The sequence below is a fragment of the Mesocricetus auratus genome, unplaced genomic scaffold (assembly GCF_017639785.1).
Source record: "Mesocricetus auratus isolate SY011 unplaced genomic scaffold, BCM_Maur_2.0 Super-Scaffold_100010, whole genome shotgun sequence".
In the NCBI taxonomy this organism is placed as follows: Eukaryota; Metazoa; Chordata; class Mammalia; order Rodentia; family Cricetidae; genus Mesocricetus; species Mesocricetus auratus.
Genome location: NW_024429194.1, coordinates 25,070,199 through 25,090,699, shown reverse-complemented (window position 1 = coordinate 25,090,699; position 20,501 = coordinate 25,070,199). Strand labels below are relative to the sequence as shown.

Here is a 20,501-nt window from a genome sequence, read left to right as displayed (position 1 = left end):
ACAGCTCCTCCTCTGTATTGCAGAGCACAGAAGAAAGAAGCACTTGGCACAAGATCAGCTGCTCAGGAAAAATCAGAGAATTAAGAGTTTATGTGCTAAAAGCTTTGCACCACCTTTCGAAAGCTTAGCTGTATTTCCCACTAAGTCTTTTAATTGATTTGTGAGTATGAGGTGTGGTCTTTGGAAGTTCTGAGCCAAAGGAACCTTAGAGCCAGACACACTGGGGTTAGAATTTGGGCTCAGGCTCTCTAATGGATATGAGGACATAGGTAGAAGTGAACCTCTAGTGAAATTCCAGGTAAATGTAGCCATGAAAGGCCCAAAGATGTGACATATCCAGCTAAGAACCTAGAAAGAATGTCACCCACTTAGTAATAGCTCAAGGGTACAGTTATTGATTCAAAATCTATTTAAGCACCTTTCTCTCACTCCTTGGGGCAAAGTGTCACCTATCACAATCATTAGCATATTACCTGTCACTGAAGGATGGGGAAACATCCCAAGAAGTGTATTGTTAGGTGACTCCATCATTGTGTAAGCATCACTGAGGGTATTCTCACACCTGCTAAGGTGGCTAGGATGTCCAGAGGCTATGCAACCCTGTGGACCAGCAATGCGTATGTGTTATGTTGAAACAAAACATCCCTATGAGGTATGTGACTGTGTCTCACTGCAAAGATGATGAAAGTGATATTGTGGGTGGTGTTTGGAAATCAGAGGAGAGAAACTCAGCCCTTGAAGAGAGATGGAGTAAGAGAGAGCAGGCATCCCAGGACTAGCCATGGGTCAGTGAAAGCAAGTACTGGCTACCTACACTGACTACCCACTGTCACATGTGGGAGAAGTAGTGTAAAGCCTTAGTTCATGCAAGGATGCAGACATGGGCATAAGAGAAAGAGCTACCCACGTGTTTTTTGCAGATGCACAAGTAGATAGAAAGACACAAATGAGGACAAGTCATCACCTTGACTTCCAGGTTTCAAAACTTCTACAATTTAAATACCAGGATCATGAATGCAAAGTATTTTGGGGAAACAAATAATGAAGCTATTGAATGTCTACAGAGGAAGCAGGGTAGAACATGCTACATGCAGAGTAGGAATGTTAATCAACTGTGGTGATAAATGAACTGCACTGTGCTTTTCCTGAACACTAAAATTATGTTAGAAGATTTCGCCGATTTCAAGTTTCTCCCTTCTGCTTTTTCGCACTTTCTAATTTTCTCACCATGATCGTGAATGGCCCACGTGTAAAAGAAAAGGCATGTTTAAAGCTCTACCAAGAGTAAGTCTGCACAGATGAGTGGAAGTCACCGTGTGTGTCACACTCTGTGGGTGACCTTTGCTCAGAAGCAAAGACCAACTAAAGAGTCGTCTAGGCAAAGCTTTGCCATCGACATGGAAAACCAACCTGGATCACAGAGGCACTTGTAGCTGGTGCCCACGCTGCGACACGTGCCATGAGCACACGGGCTGAGGGCACAGAAGTCAACGAGCTGAGCACATGTTGGCCCTGTGAAGCCTGGGCTGCAGCTGCAGGTGAAGTGCACACCGTCCACGTAGCAGGTGCCATTGTTCTGGCATGGAGAAGACATGCAAGGGTCGACCTTCTCTTCACAAGCAGCACCGAAGTATCCTGCAAGAAAGCAAAGAAGGGCTTTAAATGGTTGAAACAGGGCTACAGATGCAGTTTAGTGGATAGAGTAAACTGCCTAGCACTAGGGAGGCAGAGGCAGGCGCTTTAGATGTTCAAGGCCATCCTCAGATATAGAGCAAATCTGGGAGCACATGGAATAGATGAGACCCTGTCTCAAAGAATAAAAATAATAAAAGATTAAAACATGTTTGCAAACAATAACTAATTCAGATATGTCACAACCCAACCCATTATGACCTATAAGATTGTTTATCATAGATTTGGGAACCCTATGATAAAATATCAAATCCTGGTTTTCTGTGCTTATTGAAACAAGGTATAAACACAAGATAGTGAATGGATGTACATCATATGTGCACATGGCAAGTGTAGGTTATATGTATTTATGTATAATCTAAAATATGCCAAAATAAGATGATTATCTAAAAGTATGATAAGATATAACACTAAATGTAAAAGAATGAAAACATGTAAAATAGTAAATAATGAAGACAACTCACCCATCTTAATCATGTCTCCTACTCAATTTCTTGAAAACATATAATACATTTAAGTATATAATTTCTAGATTATAATTCATCCTTACAAAATGTACAAGTCAGTGTTTTTAATGAATGCATCCAGGTGTTTAATCCAATGGATGAAATATGTTTATATGTATAAAAATATTCTGGGTAAACAAACATGATACCATCTGACCTTACAGTGCATTTATAAATAGTCACTAAGTGCTAGCATAAGCCACAAGACAAATGAGTCACCCAAGTATGACACTCTAAGAATGAAGACAGGTTCAGAAGACCATATAACATATAATGCCACTTAGTAGAAATGTCCAGGAAAAGTAGAAAATATAGAAAGCAGATGTCTGGTTGCTGTGGCTGAGGTATGAAGAGACTGAAGACAACAAACATAGGTGGCCCACTGCATTGAAGGGTATGTTCAAAAATGATCCATGTGAATAGTTGCATGCCTACATGGATTTACTAAAATTGCTGGAATATACCACTTAGAAAAATGAATTATAACCTAGAAATTATACATGCAAACATATTTTATGATATAATATTATGTAAAGCTGTTACATATTTTAATTTTAAATAAGATTATCAGATAAGTGTTTTGTATTGTTTCCTGTATACAAAATTTGGCATTTCTCAGGCCAAAAAATTTATATATATATATATATATATATATATATATATATATATATATGTGTGTGTGTGTGTGTGTGTGTGTGTGTGTGTGTGTGTGTGTGTATGCATTTCTGTACATCTCCTCAGCCACACAAGAGTATATATTTAACAGTGAAATGAACATAATCTTCTTTTAATAGCTCAAGACTAGTTTGAAAATTCATTAAATATTTAAATTTTAGAAATAAAAGTTAAGTAGCATTACTCATGCATACTTGTCCTTTAATATTCTACTTTTCTCATCTGTTTGTTCATATTTATACTAACACATAATTTCTTAATGATATTGACAACTTTTATAGTTATTGTAAGAATATACTGAATCTATAAAATCAACAAAAATAGTTCCACATTTAATTATCTGAAGCTCAACTCATAAGTGGGCATAATTGGTTTGGAATTGTTCTGAGCAGAAGCAGAAAAAAACTAAATGATATTCAGTATGTATAAACTTCTTTTAGCTTTTATATTTTAGAAATCGAACTGAAAATGTCATCTGCAGTCAGTTTTGATAATGCTTGAGTTCTCCAAAGAGCCTGTCAGAGTGGAATACTTTTCTATCCTTCATCTATTCCATTCTACACTGAGTACATCAACCAGATGCCAAGTCATGCCTCACTGAAGCTCACGGGAAACTGTGGCCAACACAAAATGGACTCCACATTTTTACTTTCTTGTTTACTTGTGCTTTTTATGATGCTTTGGTTTTTGTATTTTCAAGAGAGAGAAAGAACATGCATTTGGATGAATAGGGAGAGTTCAGTGACCTGGGAGGAGTTGGAATGGGGAAGAATACAGTCAAAATAAATTGTATGAACATTTTTAAAAACAAAATTAAAATAAGAAACATTAATGGAATTAAGAGACACCAAAAATTGGAAAAGCCTCCCATTTTACAGATTGGAAGAATTAATATTGTTAAAATATCTATACTGCCCAAAGTAACTTACAGGTTAATGTAATCCCCATGAAAATACCAACTACATTCACTAAAAAAGAAAAAGAAAAACGATCCCTGAAATTCATATGGAAGCACCAAAGACCCCATGTAGCCAAAGCAGCCTCCAACCTGATGAACAAAGCTGGATGTGACACAGTATTGACTTCTGGAAACACAGCCGAGCCGTGGTACCCAAAGCAGCATGGCACTTGGAAGCACGGTCCAATAAAACAAAGAGCAACTCCTAAAAACAAAGCCAAAAACCTATAGCCAACTGATTCTCAAAAAAGGTACTAAAGCATTCCTGAGCAGGCTAAAGGAGAAAACTAAAAATCCACACACAGAGGGCTGACATTGACCTATTTGACCCTGCCCCAAATCAACTCAAAATGAAGACAAAGAGAACTGTGTTCAGTTGCCACTTCTGCCCACTAATCTGTTAGACCCAGGGCTGGCACTGAATCTCACTGGTGTGTCTTGGCATTGAGTGGGATGTAGATACTGATGATGTTTACTATTTGGGCTTACTGTGGAGCTTGGATGCAAGCATAGTAACTCTCAAATATTAGGATTGGATGACAAGCAACCACATTTGTGTGTGACTGCCAGAGGCCATGTGGATGGCACCAGTACCGACTGCAATGGAAAACACAGGAGGGGCCCCTGCAGTTCGGGTTATGGGTCCAGCTGGGAGGATGGACACCTGAGGCATTTAGGAACCAAGGAAGAGGAGAAAGCTGCACCAGATTTTGAAAACCCTCTGGCTTTGATTAGCAAACTCTGCATTTCCTTCCATTGCTCAAGCCGTCGTTATCTCCTTATTCACATGGCATCCTTTCATAAATGATTCACTTCCTCCTCAGCTGCCCTACTAATGACCTTCCTAGGAGAACATGAATAAGATTTTGTAACACCAGTAATGAGAAGCCAAAAAGAGAAAAAACAATGAATTTCCTTATGAGCTGTCTGACCTTGGACAAAGCATCTTATTTTCAGTATCATTTTCTTACCTACAAAATGCCGTGGACTGCTACTAGGTGAGACTAAGTATTGTGACCCGCAGTGCCTAATAAACATTGGATTCGACTTCCTTTAAGCTGTGAGTCTTTTACTCTGTATGTATACTCAAGAGATTGTGTGTAGGGAAACTGGAAGGAAGCTGCCTGTTAGGCAATCTCTGGAACATAATCAAACTTCACATTTGCCCAGAGTCCCCAGGGCTGTATTTCTGAACACGGCTAAGGGCGCCTTCTGGAATCAGGAGGTGGTCACAGACAATGCTTTAAACACACGCAGTTACTGGGCCACCCTGCAAGGCAAAGTGTGTAAGCTCTTGGGATAACAGCTGTGGGAAGAGGTACAAGAATTACTCAGAAGAAAATCTCTTCATAAGTTCAATGGGAGTCTGTTGAAACCATGCTTACTCATGCAAACAGTTAGAAGTACTCTCACCCTTCCAAGGATTGTACTGCATCAATTCACTTAGAACTCATATAAACCCCATGAGTGCTGTTATTTCTTCATTTTCTAATGGGGAAGGAGACACAGGAAAATCAAGGACTTTGCCCTAAGGCACACAGCTAGAAAAGCCAGAGTCAGATTTGAACTCAAGATTCTCAAATCACAGTTCTGTTGTAACATTCAGTTACACCAGGCACATAGCAAAGAAGCCAGCAGTGAGAAGAAATGGTATCTGTCTGAACCCTCACTCATCGACTGCTTAACATAATAGCCATCTCCCAACTTCCTGCATTGTAGAACTTTGGCTCACACAGCTTCATGAAATAGTAATAATCCATTTCATAGCCTCTACTACAGTAATATATTGACCTGTCATTCTATTCTGGATAGTGAGATATAAGTGTAAATAACCTGAGGTCACATATGAAAAACTCCCTTAAGAAAAAGTTGGCATGTACCCTTCACTTTTAGTATTTTATCCTTCTGTCCTTCCTACCACCTAGACTACACACATATGGCTGAAATCTTAAATTCAATAGGAATTATCAATCCATGAATCAAACACAGAGAGGCATGCTTGCCATCTCAGTACTCAGGGGACAATCTAAGGGATGGAGCATCCATTTTGGCTCATGGTCTAAGAGCTCATGGTCATCAACGTATGGCAGTAGGAGGCAGCCAATCCCAATGTGCACACTCAAGAAGCAGAGAGGGATGTGTACCAGTGCTCAATGGGTTCTCTGGCTTCTTTTCCCTTTGATTAGATTGGGTTCTCAAACTATGTTCAGTGTGGTTTTTCCCACGTCACACTCACTGTAGCATGTGTGAACCTAAATGCACAGGAAAAATAAATAATTCTAAAACTATGCACAGGACAACAAATGGAATTCAGCTCTGTGGGGGTACTGTACCATAAATAGTAAAATAATAATAATAACTAGTAAACAGTAGTATTGCCCAGTACTTCATAGTCTCTTGCTCTCTGCACCATTCTTAGCCTTGGCTCTCTGTGTTAATCACCATCTACTGTAAAAAGAAGCATCGTTGATGGGATTTGAGAAATGAACTAATCTATGGCTGTAACAATCAGCCATTAGGAATTAGTTTTATACCATCTTCTTTTAGCACAGTAAAAGTAGTAGGTTCTCCCTAGGATCTAGAACCCGTCTAGCCACAGGCTCTTAGCCCAGATAATGATGCCAGGTAGTGGTTTCATCTTGTGGAACAGACCTCTTTTATCCCAATCAAAAAGTGGTTGATTACTCCAGTGACATTCATACCGCTATTGTACCAATATGCCTTTCTTTTCATGCTGGTCCTTATTTGTAGTTTGCAGGGATTACAGCTGCATAAAAGTAATGATAGCCTTTCTCCTCCAGCACTGTACAGAGCCACATCCAGCACTATGAAAGCTAGACATTAAGGATGAAGTTTAAGTATCAATATCAGCCTGATCTCTCCATGTTCTGTGATTTAAGTATATGCTGTCGTCAGCAATATGGTCCTACTATTAAGTTCTGTGATGTCTACATCATTCCATCCTCCTAAGGCTCAGAAATAATTGGGGGAAGGGGAGACAGAAAGATTGTAAGAGCTGGAGGTAGTGGGTGACTACAACAAAACGATGCTTTCCAGGTGCAACAGGAGAGTTGCACATATGAACTGTAATGGTTGTGACAGCATGCATAATACCTATACAAACTCAAGTCAGACAAAAATCCCTTCACTGAGGGAAAAGGTGGTCATGAAATCCCATCCAAACTGAGGAACTATGGACACTTGGAAAGCTGTCAGGAGAAGGCGTATTAGTGTTCTTTCACTGTGTGGCTCACCCAAGTTTGTATAGGCGACACTAAATGAACTCAGTGGGTGCATAAAGGAGAGTACAGAATTGAATGTGTATAGAATGGGGTGGGTCTGAAAAGAGTTCTGAGAGAATGAATGAGGTCCAAATATAACGTATGAAATTCTCAAAGAACAGAAAATTTTAAAGTAGCAATTCTGAACTACCAAAGATTAGCAAACTATATGAGATCAAAAATAGATTACCAACTTGGAGGTGATGAGAAAAGTGTTATTTGGATTTACAAGCCTCCTTAGGCAGAAGTAAACGAACAACTGTTTGATAATATCAACCAGCAAGTGCAAAGAGAATGACCACAGTGGCATCTCTTGTGTGCAATAGGGGGTTTCAAATTGTTCATGCCACAGGCATTAGAAAATGTTGGAAAAAAAAAAGTAGAACAGCTCCAGAGAAAAGCTCAATCCATGACATGTGCAATCAATGTTGACAGACAAATGATTCCTAAGGTATGTTACAAAAGAATAAAATTTGGGCGGGGGGAGATTATTCAAGGGCTAAAATGGAAGGTAAACAGACCTGCAGGGAAAACCTATCAGGGGATAACAGCTGATTTAAGAACAAGAAAACAAAAAAATATACTTTACACAGCCGACTCTGCCTTCAAATGTTGTATTTGAATCAATATTGATATGGATGTCTGCTGAATATGCATCATACAAATAAAAAGAAAATACGCTTAAAATACACATTATGAAAATCAGGTATTTAAGAGCAAAAGAAATCATTTCTGAGAATTTTTAAACTGCAAGACAATGAAGTCATTCTGTGTACTGTCGTGAATATAAATAGCTTTGCAATATTAGTGAGAGTAAATGAAATAAAGAAACGCGAGAATTGCACTGATACTATAAAGGCAACTCCCATGCAGGAAGTGATGTGTGTGAGCCTGGGAAACTGCCTGATGGTGCAGCCTGGTGAACTGTTCAAGAAACACCCGGGGGTCTTTCTAATTCTTTCCTTTGTGAACTCCCACATCCAGCCATCAGGGTGTCTTGCAGCTGCCATTGCCAAAACATAGCTCCCTGGCCACAACCCCAAAGTCATTACTATTTCTTCCTTGACATGTTTCCTCCGGCAAGACTCCTTGGTCCAGCTTAATCTTACAACCAATTTCCCACAATTTATGAGACTAGCTTTCATAAAATGCAAGTGGTGTCACCCTTCTAATCATCTTTAGAATAATATTGGACGTCCCTCCCATGGGCAGCATGTCCTGTGAGCATTAACTCTGCCACCCCGCCTGGTGCTTCATTCTCTAGCTGCCTGCCCTCATGGCTTCCATTCAGTTCCCAGAAATAGTACAGTAGGCTAATCCTAGAGCCTTGCTACCTTTCCGGAAGTTCTTGCTAGTTCCCTATATGTGTGTTCTCTCTCTTTCTCTCCCCTTCCTCCTCTCTCTGAAGGATGTCCATGTTCATGTGAATGTGCTTACCTCTGTGTGTGTGTGTGTGTGTGCGTGTGTGTGTGTGTGTGTGTGTGTGTGTTATGCATATGTGTGAAGACCACGGATCAACACTAAGTATCTTCTACCACTCTCTGCCGTATTTTTTTGAGACAGTCTCTCACTGAACCTGGAGCTCATTTACTCATCCTGGTTGACTGACCAACAAGCTCTAAAGATCCACCTGGCTCCACCACACCATACCCCTGGGGTGAGCTAACAGATCCTCACTATGGCGCCCAGCTTTTACATGGGTGCTGTGAATCCATACTAGAATCCTCATGCTTGCATGATGGCCACTTAGCTGATTGAGCCGTCTCCTCGGCTCCTTTGTACTCTCATTCTTGGCTCACATGGTAGCCAGGGCTCTCCTGATGACTCCAGTCTTATAGAATTTCTATCGCAACACCCAACTTGCTATTTTCATAGTATTTTTCCTATCCGAAATGACATAGCCATGCACCGGCTCATCTGCCATCTGTCTTTTCACCTTCAATGAGACCAGGGCCTTTCTGGAGAAGAAAAACATTGTCTCCCCTCATTGCTGAGTCTCAGCAGCCACAATACTTAAGTTATGAGAGGCACTGAGGAAATATTTGTGGAGTGAATGAGAGTAAGAATGAACACATGTGGGATGAGATTATATTCTAATAGAATCATTACATAATAGTCAGAGAAAGAAAGCTGATAAATATGGATTGGGTTTTAGAGATGACAATGAGGGACTAGAAAAAGGATGAATATTAGTCATCAGATATTACAGGGGTATAAATGAATAATCACTAAATCAGAATAAAGGTAGAAAGTTTAGTTCTGAGTTTGCTCTGGATGGTACAGCAAAGTGAGGGGAAGGTTCATGTAAGAGTCATTCCTCAGTGAGGGACCCAAAATACATGGGAGATGATGTTGGGAGATGCTAAGAGATGCTGGAGGGTTCTGGGAGATCCTGGGAGATAATGCTGGGAAATGCTGGGAGATGCTGCACTGTTTCTTCCTTCAGATACTGGAATGATTCCGGTCATACATGGAGAGTTGGAGGGAGGGATAAGCCAGGCTGTGGTTCTGGGGTCAGTAGGTGGCATCATCAGTGGCTCAAAAGAAGGGAGAGCTGGGCTTTGTGCTGGATCTTAAAGAAAGTCTGAGATTTGGATGAGGAAACAATGTTGGACTCAGAAAAGGGGTTTGACTAATGCGTACAGAAAAGTTCATGGTAAGCACATTTGTTCTCTTTCTAAAAAAGCAGACAATTGTGTGGGATAAAGAGAAGCAGGGGTATCTAGGAAAATCATCTACAGCACTATTAGATGTAAAAAATACAATTAAGGACGCTGGGTTAGCTGGATATGAAGACACGTACTGGCATCCCAGCTACCTGGAAGGCTAAGGCAGTAAATCAGTCACTTGAGTTTGAGACCAGCTGAGTAACATGGCAATACCATAGATAGGTAGACAGATAGATAGAAAGATAGATAGATATAGATAGATAGATAGATAGATAGATAGATAGATCAAATATATATACATATAGATCAGATATATATAGATTATAGATAGAAGATAGATGTGATTTTAAGATCCTATTTTAGTTTCTTTTCAAAGGGCATTAAATTTTTTTAAAGACATTCACTTAAAATCTAAAATCATTGTCTTTTGGGGATATAATCATAAGACATTTTTCTTTGAGCTTCCTTGAATATAGATGTTTTTGGCAATTCTGGGTAAATGCTTCAAATTATTTTAGCATTTACCTATCCTAGCTATCATGGAAAAGTGGACTGTAATAAAATGCAATGGAAATGGCCCAAGAGTTGGCAATCCCATGTGGATGCCTGAGGTCACAGTGACCAGAAGCTTCACTAAGTGCAGATTTGGTTTTTAAAATAACGGATTCTTCATACAAATTAAATTATGAGCATGTATAAATGGGGAAATTCAAAAGGAGACCAGTGAGCAAAAAAGAAAGAAAGACATCTAAAAAATAAAACTGTCTTAGGAGAAGTGTAAATATCATCAGTTAACCTGATTTTAAGTCAAAAGAGATGAAACTAGGTCAAAAAAGAAGATTTAGTTCATCAAAAACTAATTGATTGAACACTGTTTCACTTGCCCGGGCTGCTTGCTTGGTCAGCCATATCTCAGGTTGGGTCCCTGTGTCCAGCCTTAAGAAGCTTGTAGGACTCAGAGCCCTTAACCATTGCACCATCTTTCCAGAGCCCAACCCAGACAATTCAGACTACATCCTTGTTCCACAAAGCAGGCTATTCTGCTCCAAGTTAAGGACGTAAGTCAGCCCTGCCTTCTGTATCGTCATGCTCTAAGGAAAAATGGGTACCAAGTGATAAATCTTGCTTCAGGAAAAATAAAATTCGCTTGCTTTCTGGGTTAGCTATGTTTCTAGTGTAAAAGAGCTTTGTATCTCATTAGGAAAAACTACAGTGTCCACATCCTTTCTGCTCTCAGAATGAAGACTTCTAACAGGACCATCCATCACAAATCAGGGTTGTAAACTCCAGCTCAAAACCAAAAGGCATCAAACTCAAAGGCTTGGGAAAGCCAGGCAAAGCCAGAAAGACTTGGAGTGTAGTCAAAATATAGCCAGCAGGGGGTATGTTGAGTTTGAAGACCTTGAGGGTGGCCACAGGTGTGACTGCTGACAGGGAACTAAGATACCAGCACTGAAGGCATCCCTGTGTCTTAAGGAGCCTGGGGAAGGACTTCAGGACTGCACAGTATGAGGAGGAGCTACAGTCTGGACAAAGAAGAGAGCTAGAGAAGGTACTTCTAAAGTCTGTTTGAGCCTCCCGATGACGCCAAAGCATGAGCGAGGCAATAGAAGCAGCTAGTGAGACAGACCCATGCTCTCCTCCCCACCGCTGTCCCTGAGTTTGTAATCCTAGCCAGGAAGGGCCACCTGTTTGCTTCAGTGACCACTAGTTAACCCATCTCTGTAACATGGAGCTTCCATAGCATAAACTTATTGTTGGGACAGTTTGGAGATATTTGTTCATCTGTTCAATGGTTTAAATCTTCCCATTTTTACAACTGAATTTGGAGTTCAATTCTCTCTGACAGGAGCAAAACAGGTTTCTCTCATAACAAAGGGCCATTAATCAACAACACCCTTGTTGTTCATTCAGGGACAGGGGAGAGAATATATACAAGGCCTGAATCAGCCCCACAATGCCTCAAGGACAAATCCTGCAGCCCCTTCTGTGTCGTGTCTGGACTTTCCCAAACTTGCTCAAGTATGTCCAAAAAATAGTAAACCTGAACCTCAGCCAATAAAAAGTATCCTAACTGCTGCTTGCTTGGCCAATTATGTTTGAAATGGCCCAACTGTTCCTGAAATTCCCCTAGCTTGTAAAAAGGAGGCTGCATGCTTCTCCCATGGTGGTAGCCATTTTGCACAGGTGTTCCTCCCTGCATGCTGGTAAATAAATGCTCTTTGTTCTTGCATACGATTTGAATCTGGGGTCTTCCTCCAGCATTTTCTCAGACCCTTACAGTTCATTCATTCATTCAACAAATGTCTCACATGGCTCTCAGTGCTAGATGCTCTAAGGGAAACAAACCCAGTCAGTATCACTGCCCTCAGAGAGTGTAGAGTCCCCCAATGGAGCATGGATATACACCAGCTACCATCACGAGAGAAAGAACATATTTACAGAGGACTTTGTGTACATGATGCACAGATAACTTGACACGGGGTAGAATCCGGGGAAGAGAGTCAGTGCTTAGAGAAGATTGTCTAGGTCAGGTAGGCCTATGAGTATATCTGTGGGGATTGTCTTCATTGTGATAACTGATAGGGTAAACAGCTCACTATGAGTGACACAATCCCCTACGCTTGGGTTCCAGGCTGTACAAGCTTTTGGGCACTAAGCATGCCTGCATTCATTGCTCTCTGCTCTTGCCTGTATATATAATGTGACTAGCAGCTTCAAGTTATCATGGCCCTGATTTCCCTGCAACAATGGACTATTGATGGGGGAAGTCCTTCTATGTATGTGTCTCTCTTTGGTTAATGAATAGGGAAGCAAGATAGGTGGAACTAGGAGTCGAGGAGGATTCTGGGAAACAGAGGCACAGTCAGTCACAGTGTAGGACACCTGAGGAGTAAGAGGTCTGGACCCTTTCTCCGGTAAGAGAAGATCACATGGAAACACTTAGATTAGCAGTTATGGGTTAATAATTAAGTCAGAACTAGCTGATAAGAAATCAAAGCAAAAGGCCAACAGCTTCATAATTAATATAGTGTCTCGTGTGTTATTTGGGGGCTGAGACAGCAGTGGGACCCAAGCGGCTGACGGGAAGACTACATGTTACAGATTATGACATGGAATTAGGAGCTAAAATAAACCCTTTTTCCTCTCAGTCACTTTCCGTCAGGAATTTTATCAGCACCACAGGCATAAACCTAGGACAGAATACAAGAACAACATGGCTGTCAGAGTCAAACACCTGAGTCTACCAGGACCAGAAAACCACAGGGTTCATCTCAAAGTGGTACACTAACATCTGCCTTGTACAGTCATTGTGGGAATTGAAAAGATGCCTACTCATCACTTACTCCCTGGTAGATATTGTTCTAAACCATGTAGATTCATGACTTGTTTAATCCTTAAATCAACCCTGCGATGTAGTTCCTAATAATACTACCTTTACTGTATAGGTGGATAAATAAGGCCTGGAGAATTTAAACAACTTGTCCAATGTCACTTGGATGTAAGTGATGAACACAGACTCAAACTCATGTAACAGCAGTGATTTGAGTCTGGGCTTTTAACTTCCAGGTTATGCTGAATGAATAATATTAAAGGACCAGCAGCATGTTTAAGGCACAGAGCATGGTCAGCAAATGGCAGGCATCACCTGAATATATTTTTGAGATTATAATATTACATTTCTTCCTTCCTTTCCCTCCCTCCAAACGCTCCAATGCTCCCCCTCCTTGTTCTCTTTCAAAAGCATGGTCTCTTTTTTATTAATTATTACATGCATGTATGTATATGTGCATATATGTTCATAATTATAACCTGCTAAATCTGTATAGTATTACTTGGATGAATGTTTTCAGGCCTGACCATTTGCTATAAACAATTGGTGTCCTCTTCCCTTGAGAAGACTATTCCTCCTGCTCTCAGTAATCCTTAGTTGCCTTTATGTTTTTGTGTGGGGTTGAGAGAAGATCTGAAGACACAACTTCAAAAACTGAATTAATATGTATATCCTAAGTGAATTCATCCCCCATGCCTTTTTCATGTATATGTATATGGTGTGTGTGTGCGTGTGTGTGTACATGTGTTCAACTGTGTGAGAGCACAATGTATGTGTGCAGGAGTGCATACATGTATGTTGAAGATCAAGGCTGACTTTAGGAGTCTTTTTCAATTGCTCTCTATCTTATATATTGAGCACAGTCTCTTGATTGGACCCAGAGATTGCTACCAGCTATGCAACTTGCATGGGAGACCTTCTGTTTCCATCATTCAGGTGCTGGAATTACAAGTGGGTGCCCAAGCCCACCTTCCATTTACATGGATTCTAGGCATTCCAACGCTGGTCCTCACAGCAAACACTTTAGATACTGAGTCATTCCTCCAAACCCTATCCACGTTTTCTTGGAAAAGAAAAGCATAAAGTTATTATTATCATTCATTCATGCATTCATTCACCAGATTGGAACTGCAGACTGCCATCTGTCAGGTTGAAGCTGTCCATCAACATAGATTTCCTATGAGGAAGGAGAGGTAACCTGAGAGACAGGACCCAGTCACTCACTAAACGCCCCTGCAGCTGTTGTCCTCATAGATAATGGGGTGGGGGAAATCAAACAAAAATTTCTTCAGTATTTCTATCTAAACAATCTCAGAGACACCAGACTATGCATAAAAGGGGAGGAAAGTAAAGAAATAAGAAAATGAGAACTCTGTCATAAAAGAAAAATTAAACTGTATAGACAAAACACAGAAAGCAAACATCACTCACACTTAGCAAGACTCAGTGGATGCCCTGCTGTTTCTAAAGGTGAAACCCTATACCACTTGGAAGCCAAAGATTTTGGCTGCTATGGTTCCTAAGTGGAGTGGTGGCTCAGGGATCCTGCCAAATAGGAGAGGAAGAAGTACATTTATTTCGATCCTGTTAGGTTTATGGGAACACATTGTACGTTCTTATATAAATACACACAATTTTATGTGGTCCTAAGAGAAGGCTTTCATCAAGCCATTATCCACTTTAGAATACTGCAGAAAACAGCCCACTTCCAGAATGGTGTAATACAAAAAAAAGTATTATGTGATATATCTAGTTTCTGAACAGGACGTATTAACTCAGATGCAACACCTGTACCATGTGCTGTGAGCTTTTATAAAACCCTTTAAGATGCAAAGTATTCCCACTGAAACTGGAAATGGACAAGAGGGTTCATATGGCTAGAGTACTCCAGGCTATAAAATCTGGGAAAACAAAACAGTTTGGATAAACCCACAGATCTTGCTGCAAGACCTCTGAGCTAACTAAAGGTCTAGATCCCAGGCCTCCTCTGGTGATGCTTACACTTTCCACTATGACCATTATGTAAAACAAAATATATTTATATATTTATCAAGAGACTCTTAAAATGATATATTGGAACGAACGACATCTATAAAGGTTTCTTAAAGGTAGTAATTGGTTGTCAAAAATCCTATAACCAAGAGGCAGGAAGAGTTACAATCTTATATGACTCCCCGAAGGTGCCATGCCTGATTAACAGTCATTATTCTAGCTAATTTTTTCAGCACTCCCTACTTCCCATGCACAGAGTTAGAGTCTTGTATTCTTCACAACTCATGTGCTACTATCATCCTCATTTTGGAAATAAGGAAAACAGGCTTCAGAGAAGCAAAGACTTTGGGGTCTAGACACAGATCTAAGCAATATGACCCTAAAATCAATACTTAAAACCACTTGGCTCCAAAGTCTCACCATCAAGCTCAGGTTTAGGTTTCTTGCCCTCCATGCCAGAGAACAACATCCCAGGCTGGGGTGCTTCTGTTAGTTTAAAACCGGAGCATCACCTGCTGGTCAGTAGATGGAAGATAGGAGTCCCCACCAAACGGCAGTGCTTGCCTTCATGATGACACAGAAAGTACAGTCCACATAGACCCTATGATCCACGATTCCATACAGAGGCAACCCTTATGGCTGAATGCTTTAATCACTACTGATCATTCTATTCCTTCTTGATCTCTCTGGTGTCTTTTGGCTTTCCCAGGGAAAGCTGGGATGCTGAGGTTAAGATGCTGAATGGATGCACAGATGCACAGATGGACAGATAGACAGATGGATGGACGGACAGATGGACGGATGGACGTACAGTAGCATCCAGACTGTGTTTGCAAATGTTCTTAAACATAGCAACACATTGAAAAGTCAGTATGTAGTGATAGGGTACATGTATAATCAGAAACCTACAGAATTAAAATCCACATAGCTTAAAAATGTAAAAATCTCAAAGTTCTGAACCAAACATGAAATAACACCGAAGGAAAGTAGCATAGACACAAGCTAAAACGCCAGGCTTTCTTCCTTGCCTTTGCCATTGTTACCACTCAGTAAAGTAGATTAAAAACAAACGCTTGTAGTTTTACTTTTATTTTTTACAGTCCCTATTATAATCAGGGACTGTAAAATGGGAAATACTTTTTAAATATGAACCTGGAGAAAGGTAAGTAGAAGGCATATGTCAGAGAGACGGTTCCCAGGAAAGGCTTCACCGCCTGCATGCTCATTCCAGATAAGATTAAAAAGGAGCCTTGAAGGGAAAAGAATGAAGGAAGACAGAGTGAGAGACACTAGCAGGCATTGATGAAAGTCCCATCCACAGGAAAACCCTGGCCCCATAGCTTTCCGGTCTGAAAAAGACTGCTATGAGCAGATTCCATGATTTTTTTTTAAAGAGAGGGCCTCCTTTTTCCAGGCTAAAGAATAGAAACAGAGAAGTTAAAAAAATGGTTTAGTACCCAACAAATTGCATTTACTTTGCTCATATTTGTGGTAGTAAAAACAGTCATGAAAAACACACATCAAAGCAGCTGCACATAGGAACTCATCACAGTTGTGACATCGCGCACAAGACGTGGGCAAACCCAAGCCAGACCATATCCCAGCATGGGAATCGGGCCATATTGGTAGCTATTAACTGCTGGGAAAGGGAGAGTTTTCTGTCTGAGAGTGAAGCTCCTGGGTTGACCACACACCCAAGAACATTTGGGCAGCACTAATTGGTCTTGATGTTTTTTGGTTTGGACGGATTGGGAGTTTTGTTTTTGTTTTTAGCATAAAGTTGTGTGGACAGAGAAATGGGCATGGATCTGGGAAGAGATTGGGGACTAAATGTGATTAAAATACATTGGACCAAATTCAAAGTTCAAAACTACCCTCACCTGTATAAAAAGCTCTAGGTCACCCTGTCTCAAAATGTAGATATAAAATAAAATAAACATCATAGGACTTATTTTAAAGAATATGTCCAGAGATCATTAAAGTTATTAGAGCACTGAAGGCCAGTCAGTTACCTGGGTTCCAATTTCTGGCTATGTGACCAGAAGCAAGCTACTCACCCTCTTTCCAGTCTATTAAATAAAAATATTAATAGCCTGAGCTTCTTGAAATTGTTGTGAGAATCAAATTGGTGGACAAAGTGATTAGTTTCTAAGTGTTGTCTGTTATGAGTGATTTATTTATTGAACCTCTTTCTAATAGCAAGCATGATCCTCAGCTAGGGCTACTAGAAGCTTGGGGACAAGAGGAAGGAATATAATCCCTACTCACTAGCATAACAGGGAGGAGACAAGATCAGCATCAATACACAAAGGACAAAGTGGAAAGAAAGCAAGGGGGTCAGGGACTAGCTTGGAATGCAAAATCATCTCATGATTTAATACACTTTTCAGAATTGCTTTAGTGTGTGGCTGATGTGGGAGGGATCCTAGAGGCACGGGCTCTTTCCAATGGGCAAAGTGCTCTACAGATTTAGTTACTGTCCAACCACCCTAAGAAGAAAGGAAGACATAAAAAGGATGAAACTGTGGCACTTTCAGGAAAATGAATGTAACCAGGGATTATAATGTCAAGCAAAATAAGCCAGTTTCAAAAGAACAAATATCATGTTTTCTCTCATAAAAAGAATTTCAATATATAGTAGGTAGGTAGGTAGGTAGATAGATAGATAGATAGATAGATAGATAGATAGATAGATAGATAGACAGACAGACAGACAGCTAGATAGATGAGATAGAGGATAGATGGCATTGAAGCAGAAAGAGAACTATTTTGGAATTAGTTGGAAAGTAGGGAAGAAAGATGGGTAAGGGTAGTGGTTAGGTCAATATAAGCAAAGTACAATGATATATATGTGTGAAACACTAGAAATTCTCAATAGGCGATAGACTGTGTTCTTAAATGCTCATCACTAGTTATATATTCCTGCTACAAAGATTCCAGGCCTTCCCAAAGCCATTTCAGTCTTCAGTGAGAGATCTAGGAACAAAAAGACTGCTGGGAAACTTACCACAGTGTCCACAGCTTGGAGCCTGCAAAGGGCCATGGGATGCAGAAGCATCCTGGACCTGGTACCCAGGGCTTAGACTACTGTGTCGTTTAGACTCAGCCAGTACTTCTTCCTCAGTGGCGTCTCTCTGGTGCGAGCCCAGGGGCCTCTCAAACACAACATAGAAAATCCACTTCTCCAGCTTTGTTGCCTCCGTTAAGGAGCACAGCCTCAAAGTGATGGGAGCCAGGGGTTTCTGTCTCACTGTCCCTTGCCTCCATGTCAGGACTTCCCAAGAGGCCCTGTCTGGTTTTCCCTGAACTTCTTACACACATCAGCTTCTTGCTTCTTCCCAGAGTCTGTTCTTCCATCCCAGGGAGTCAACTACTTCCTGGATTTCTGCAACTGTCCCCCACACCTTTCTCCTTATTTCTACTCTCATCTCTCTCCAAGTGACGTTCAATACTGTCCCAGAATGAAATGATCAAATTGCTCGATTTAAATTTGTCAGTGGTTTAACGGCAATTAATGACAGAACAATGACAAATGTGTTTATTGAGCACATATCCAACCTCTGTGCAATGCCCTGTTATCTGCATCAGAATTTATTGAAAATGGAAGGACATGATTTGAATCCCTACACTTGCCCTGTGAAGAACACATTATCATCTTATAGATGTGATGCTGAAGCCCCAGAAGGCAATGAGACTTGTCCATGGAATAGAGAGCTAAGTGGAAGAGCTGGACCGGAACCTTAAAGTGCCTCTGCCTCCCTCTACTCCAGGATGAAGGGGAATGCCTCACTTGCATCCCAGGAAGCCCTGCAAACCTTGCGCTAGCCCCTTCCCACAAACTACCCCCAAACCCTCATCTTAGCCTCACCTCTGCCCTCAGGCCTTCACCAAAGGACACTGTACCCAGGAGGGACCCTTTGGGCTGCTCCAACCGTCAAGGTCCACTACCTAGCACAGCCCCTAAAGCATAGCAAGTACTCAGAAAAGCCTCTGCCAAGAAGGAAAATGGCATGAGGGAAAGCTAAGTCCCTAGGTTCTAGCCAAGCTGTGTAACCTCTCCTCTTTAAGCCTCTGGTGTTCTGTTGCATCTTCCTAATAAATCTCAAAGAAATAACAAAGCCTTTGAAAGTTGACTAAACTATTTGCAAAAATTCCATAAGGATCCAGAATGTTCCTGGGCCCCAACCTTGACTGAAGGAAAGAGTCTAAAAAGAGATAGGTGGCAACTGACTCATCTGGAATGTGAAGAGGCTTTGAAAGAATGCAAAGTGTTTGTAGGCAAGAAACAATGGTGCTGCTTGCCCAGCCATCAACCCTGGTATGTCTCCAAGTTTTCCTGTTTGTCTGCACTGCAAAAGAAAGACAAAGGAAGGGTTGGGGTGCTGTGAAGAGACAGTTCATGAAGCACATGGTGCCCCTTCGCTGTGGCAACCATATGCATTACCAACACACAAAATTGGGGTTGAGTTAACTCAGCCACCCTGCCCATCCTCCTTCCTGGGTGAGTAGGGATAGAGCCCAGATGCATCTCATGGGAACCCTGGTATTAAAAGAAGGCCAGGCTCTTGGCCAGGGGCAGCTGAGGGCGATTTACAGTATAGAGATGGTCGCCTTCTGTGCAAGGTGGTGCGTTTAACCTCTGCAGAGTATGAACAGCTACGTGGTTGCCTGTTTTGTGTCTGTGAATCAGGAATGGCTGACTTGACAGTTTTAAGCACAGAAAAACTCTACTACAGTATTGTTTTTACAACATTAAGGATTTAAAGTAATCCCCTCACAGCAGACATGAGAACAAAACCATTCTAAATGCCAGGCTCTACCTTCCATCATCTGATTGCTTCTTTCCTAACAGTAAACCTGTCTTTTAAAATAAAAACAACCCTAAAGATAGGACTCTCTGGGTGGCTTAATTTTTCTAAGACATAATAAAGCTGCTGCAAGCACAAAGAAGGCAAACTTTATGTTGGATGTTTTTAATGTGAATTTGTATGGGAACTAAAACAAGTCAAGCAAAATAGAAATACTGAGTGGAGTTTCACTATTAGGCTCTATTTTATTATGCTAATTCATTTCATATTTATGTACATATGTGTATGTCAATATAAACATATGTGTGTGCCAAATTTTAATAATTTCTAGGATATATCTATTATTTAAACATAGTAGTAAAGGGAACCATGTTGATCATGGCAATGCATGCCTACATTCTCAGCACTCAAGAGGTAGAGGAAGAAAGATTGGCTACACAGCAAGTTCTAGGCTAGCCTGGGCTACATGAGACCATTTCTCAATAAATAAAAGAACGACGAAACTATGGGGGACATATTCTGATTTCTCTCTCTCTCTCTCTCTCTCTCTCTCTGTGTGTGTGTGTGTGTGTGTGTGTGTGTGTGT

At 40.8% G+C, this 20,501-nt stretch overlaps 1 protein-coding gene and 1 long non-coding RNA gene across 2 annotated transcripts in view; one reads left to right on the top strand and one right to left on the bottom strand.

Moving 5' to 3' along the window:
• Window positions 1-20,501, bottom strand: part of Dner (delta/notch like EGF repeat containing) — a 304,752-nt gene that overhangs the window by 62,134 nt on the left and 222,117 nt on the right. Inside the window, exon 9 of the mRNA XM_040753181.1 lies at window positions 1,411-1,635. Within this exon, the coding sequence (XP_040609115.1) occupies window positions 1,411-1,635 (225 nt within the window). The remainder of the gene's footprint in view (window positions 1-1,410; window positions 1,636-20,501) is intronic.
• LOC121142768 lies at window positions 2,417-4,888 on the top strand. Its single transcript, XR_005879863.1, has 2 exons — window positions 2,417-2,592; window positions 3,314-4,888. It is a non-coding gene; the product is annotated as an uncharacterized LOC121142768 (long non-coding RNA).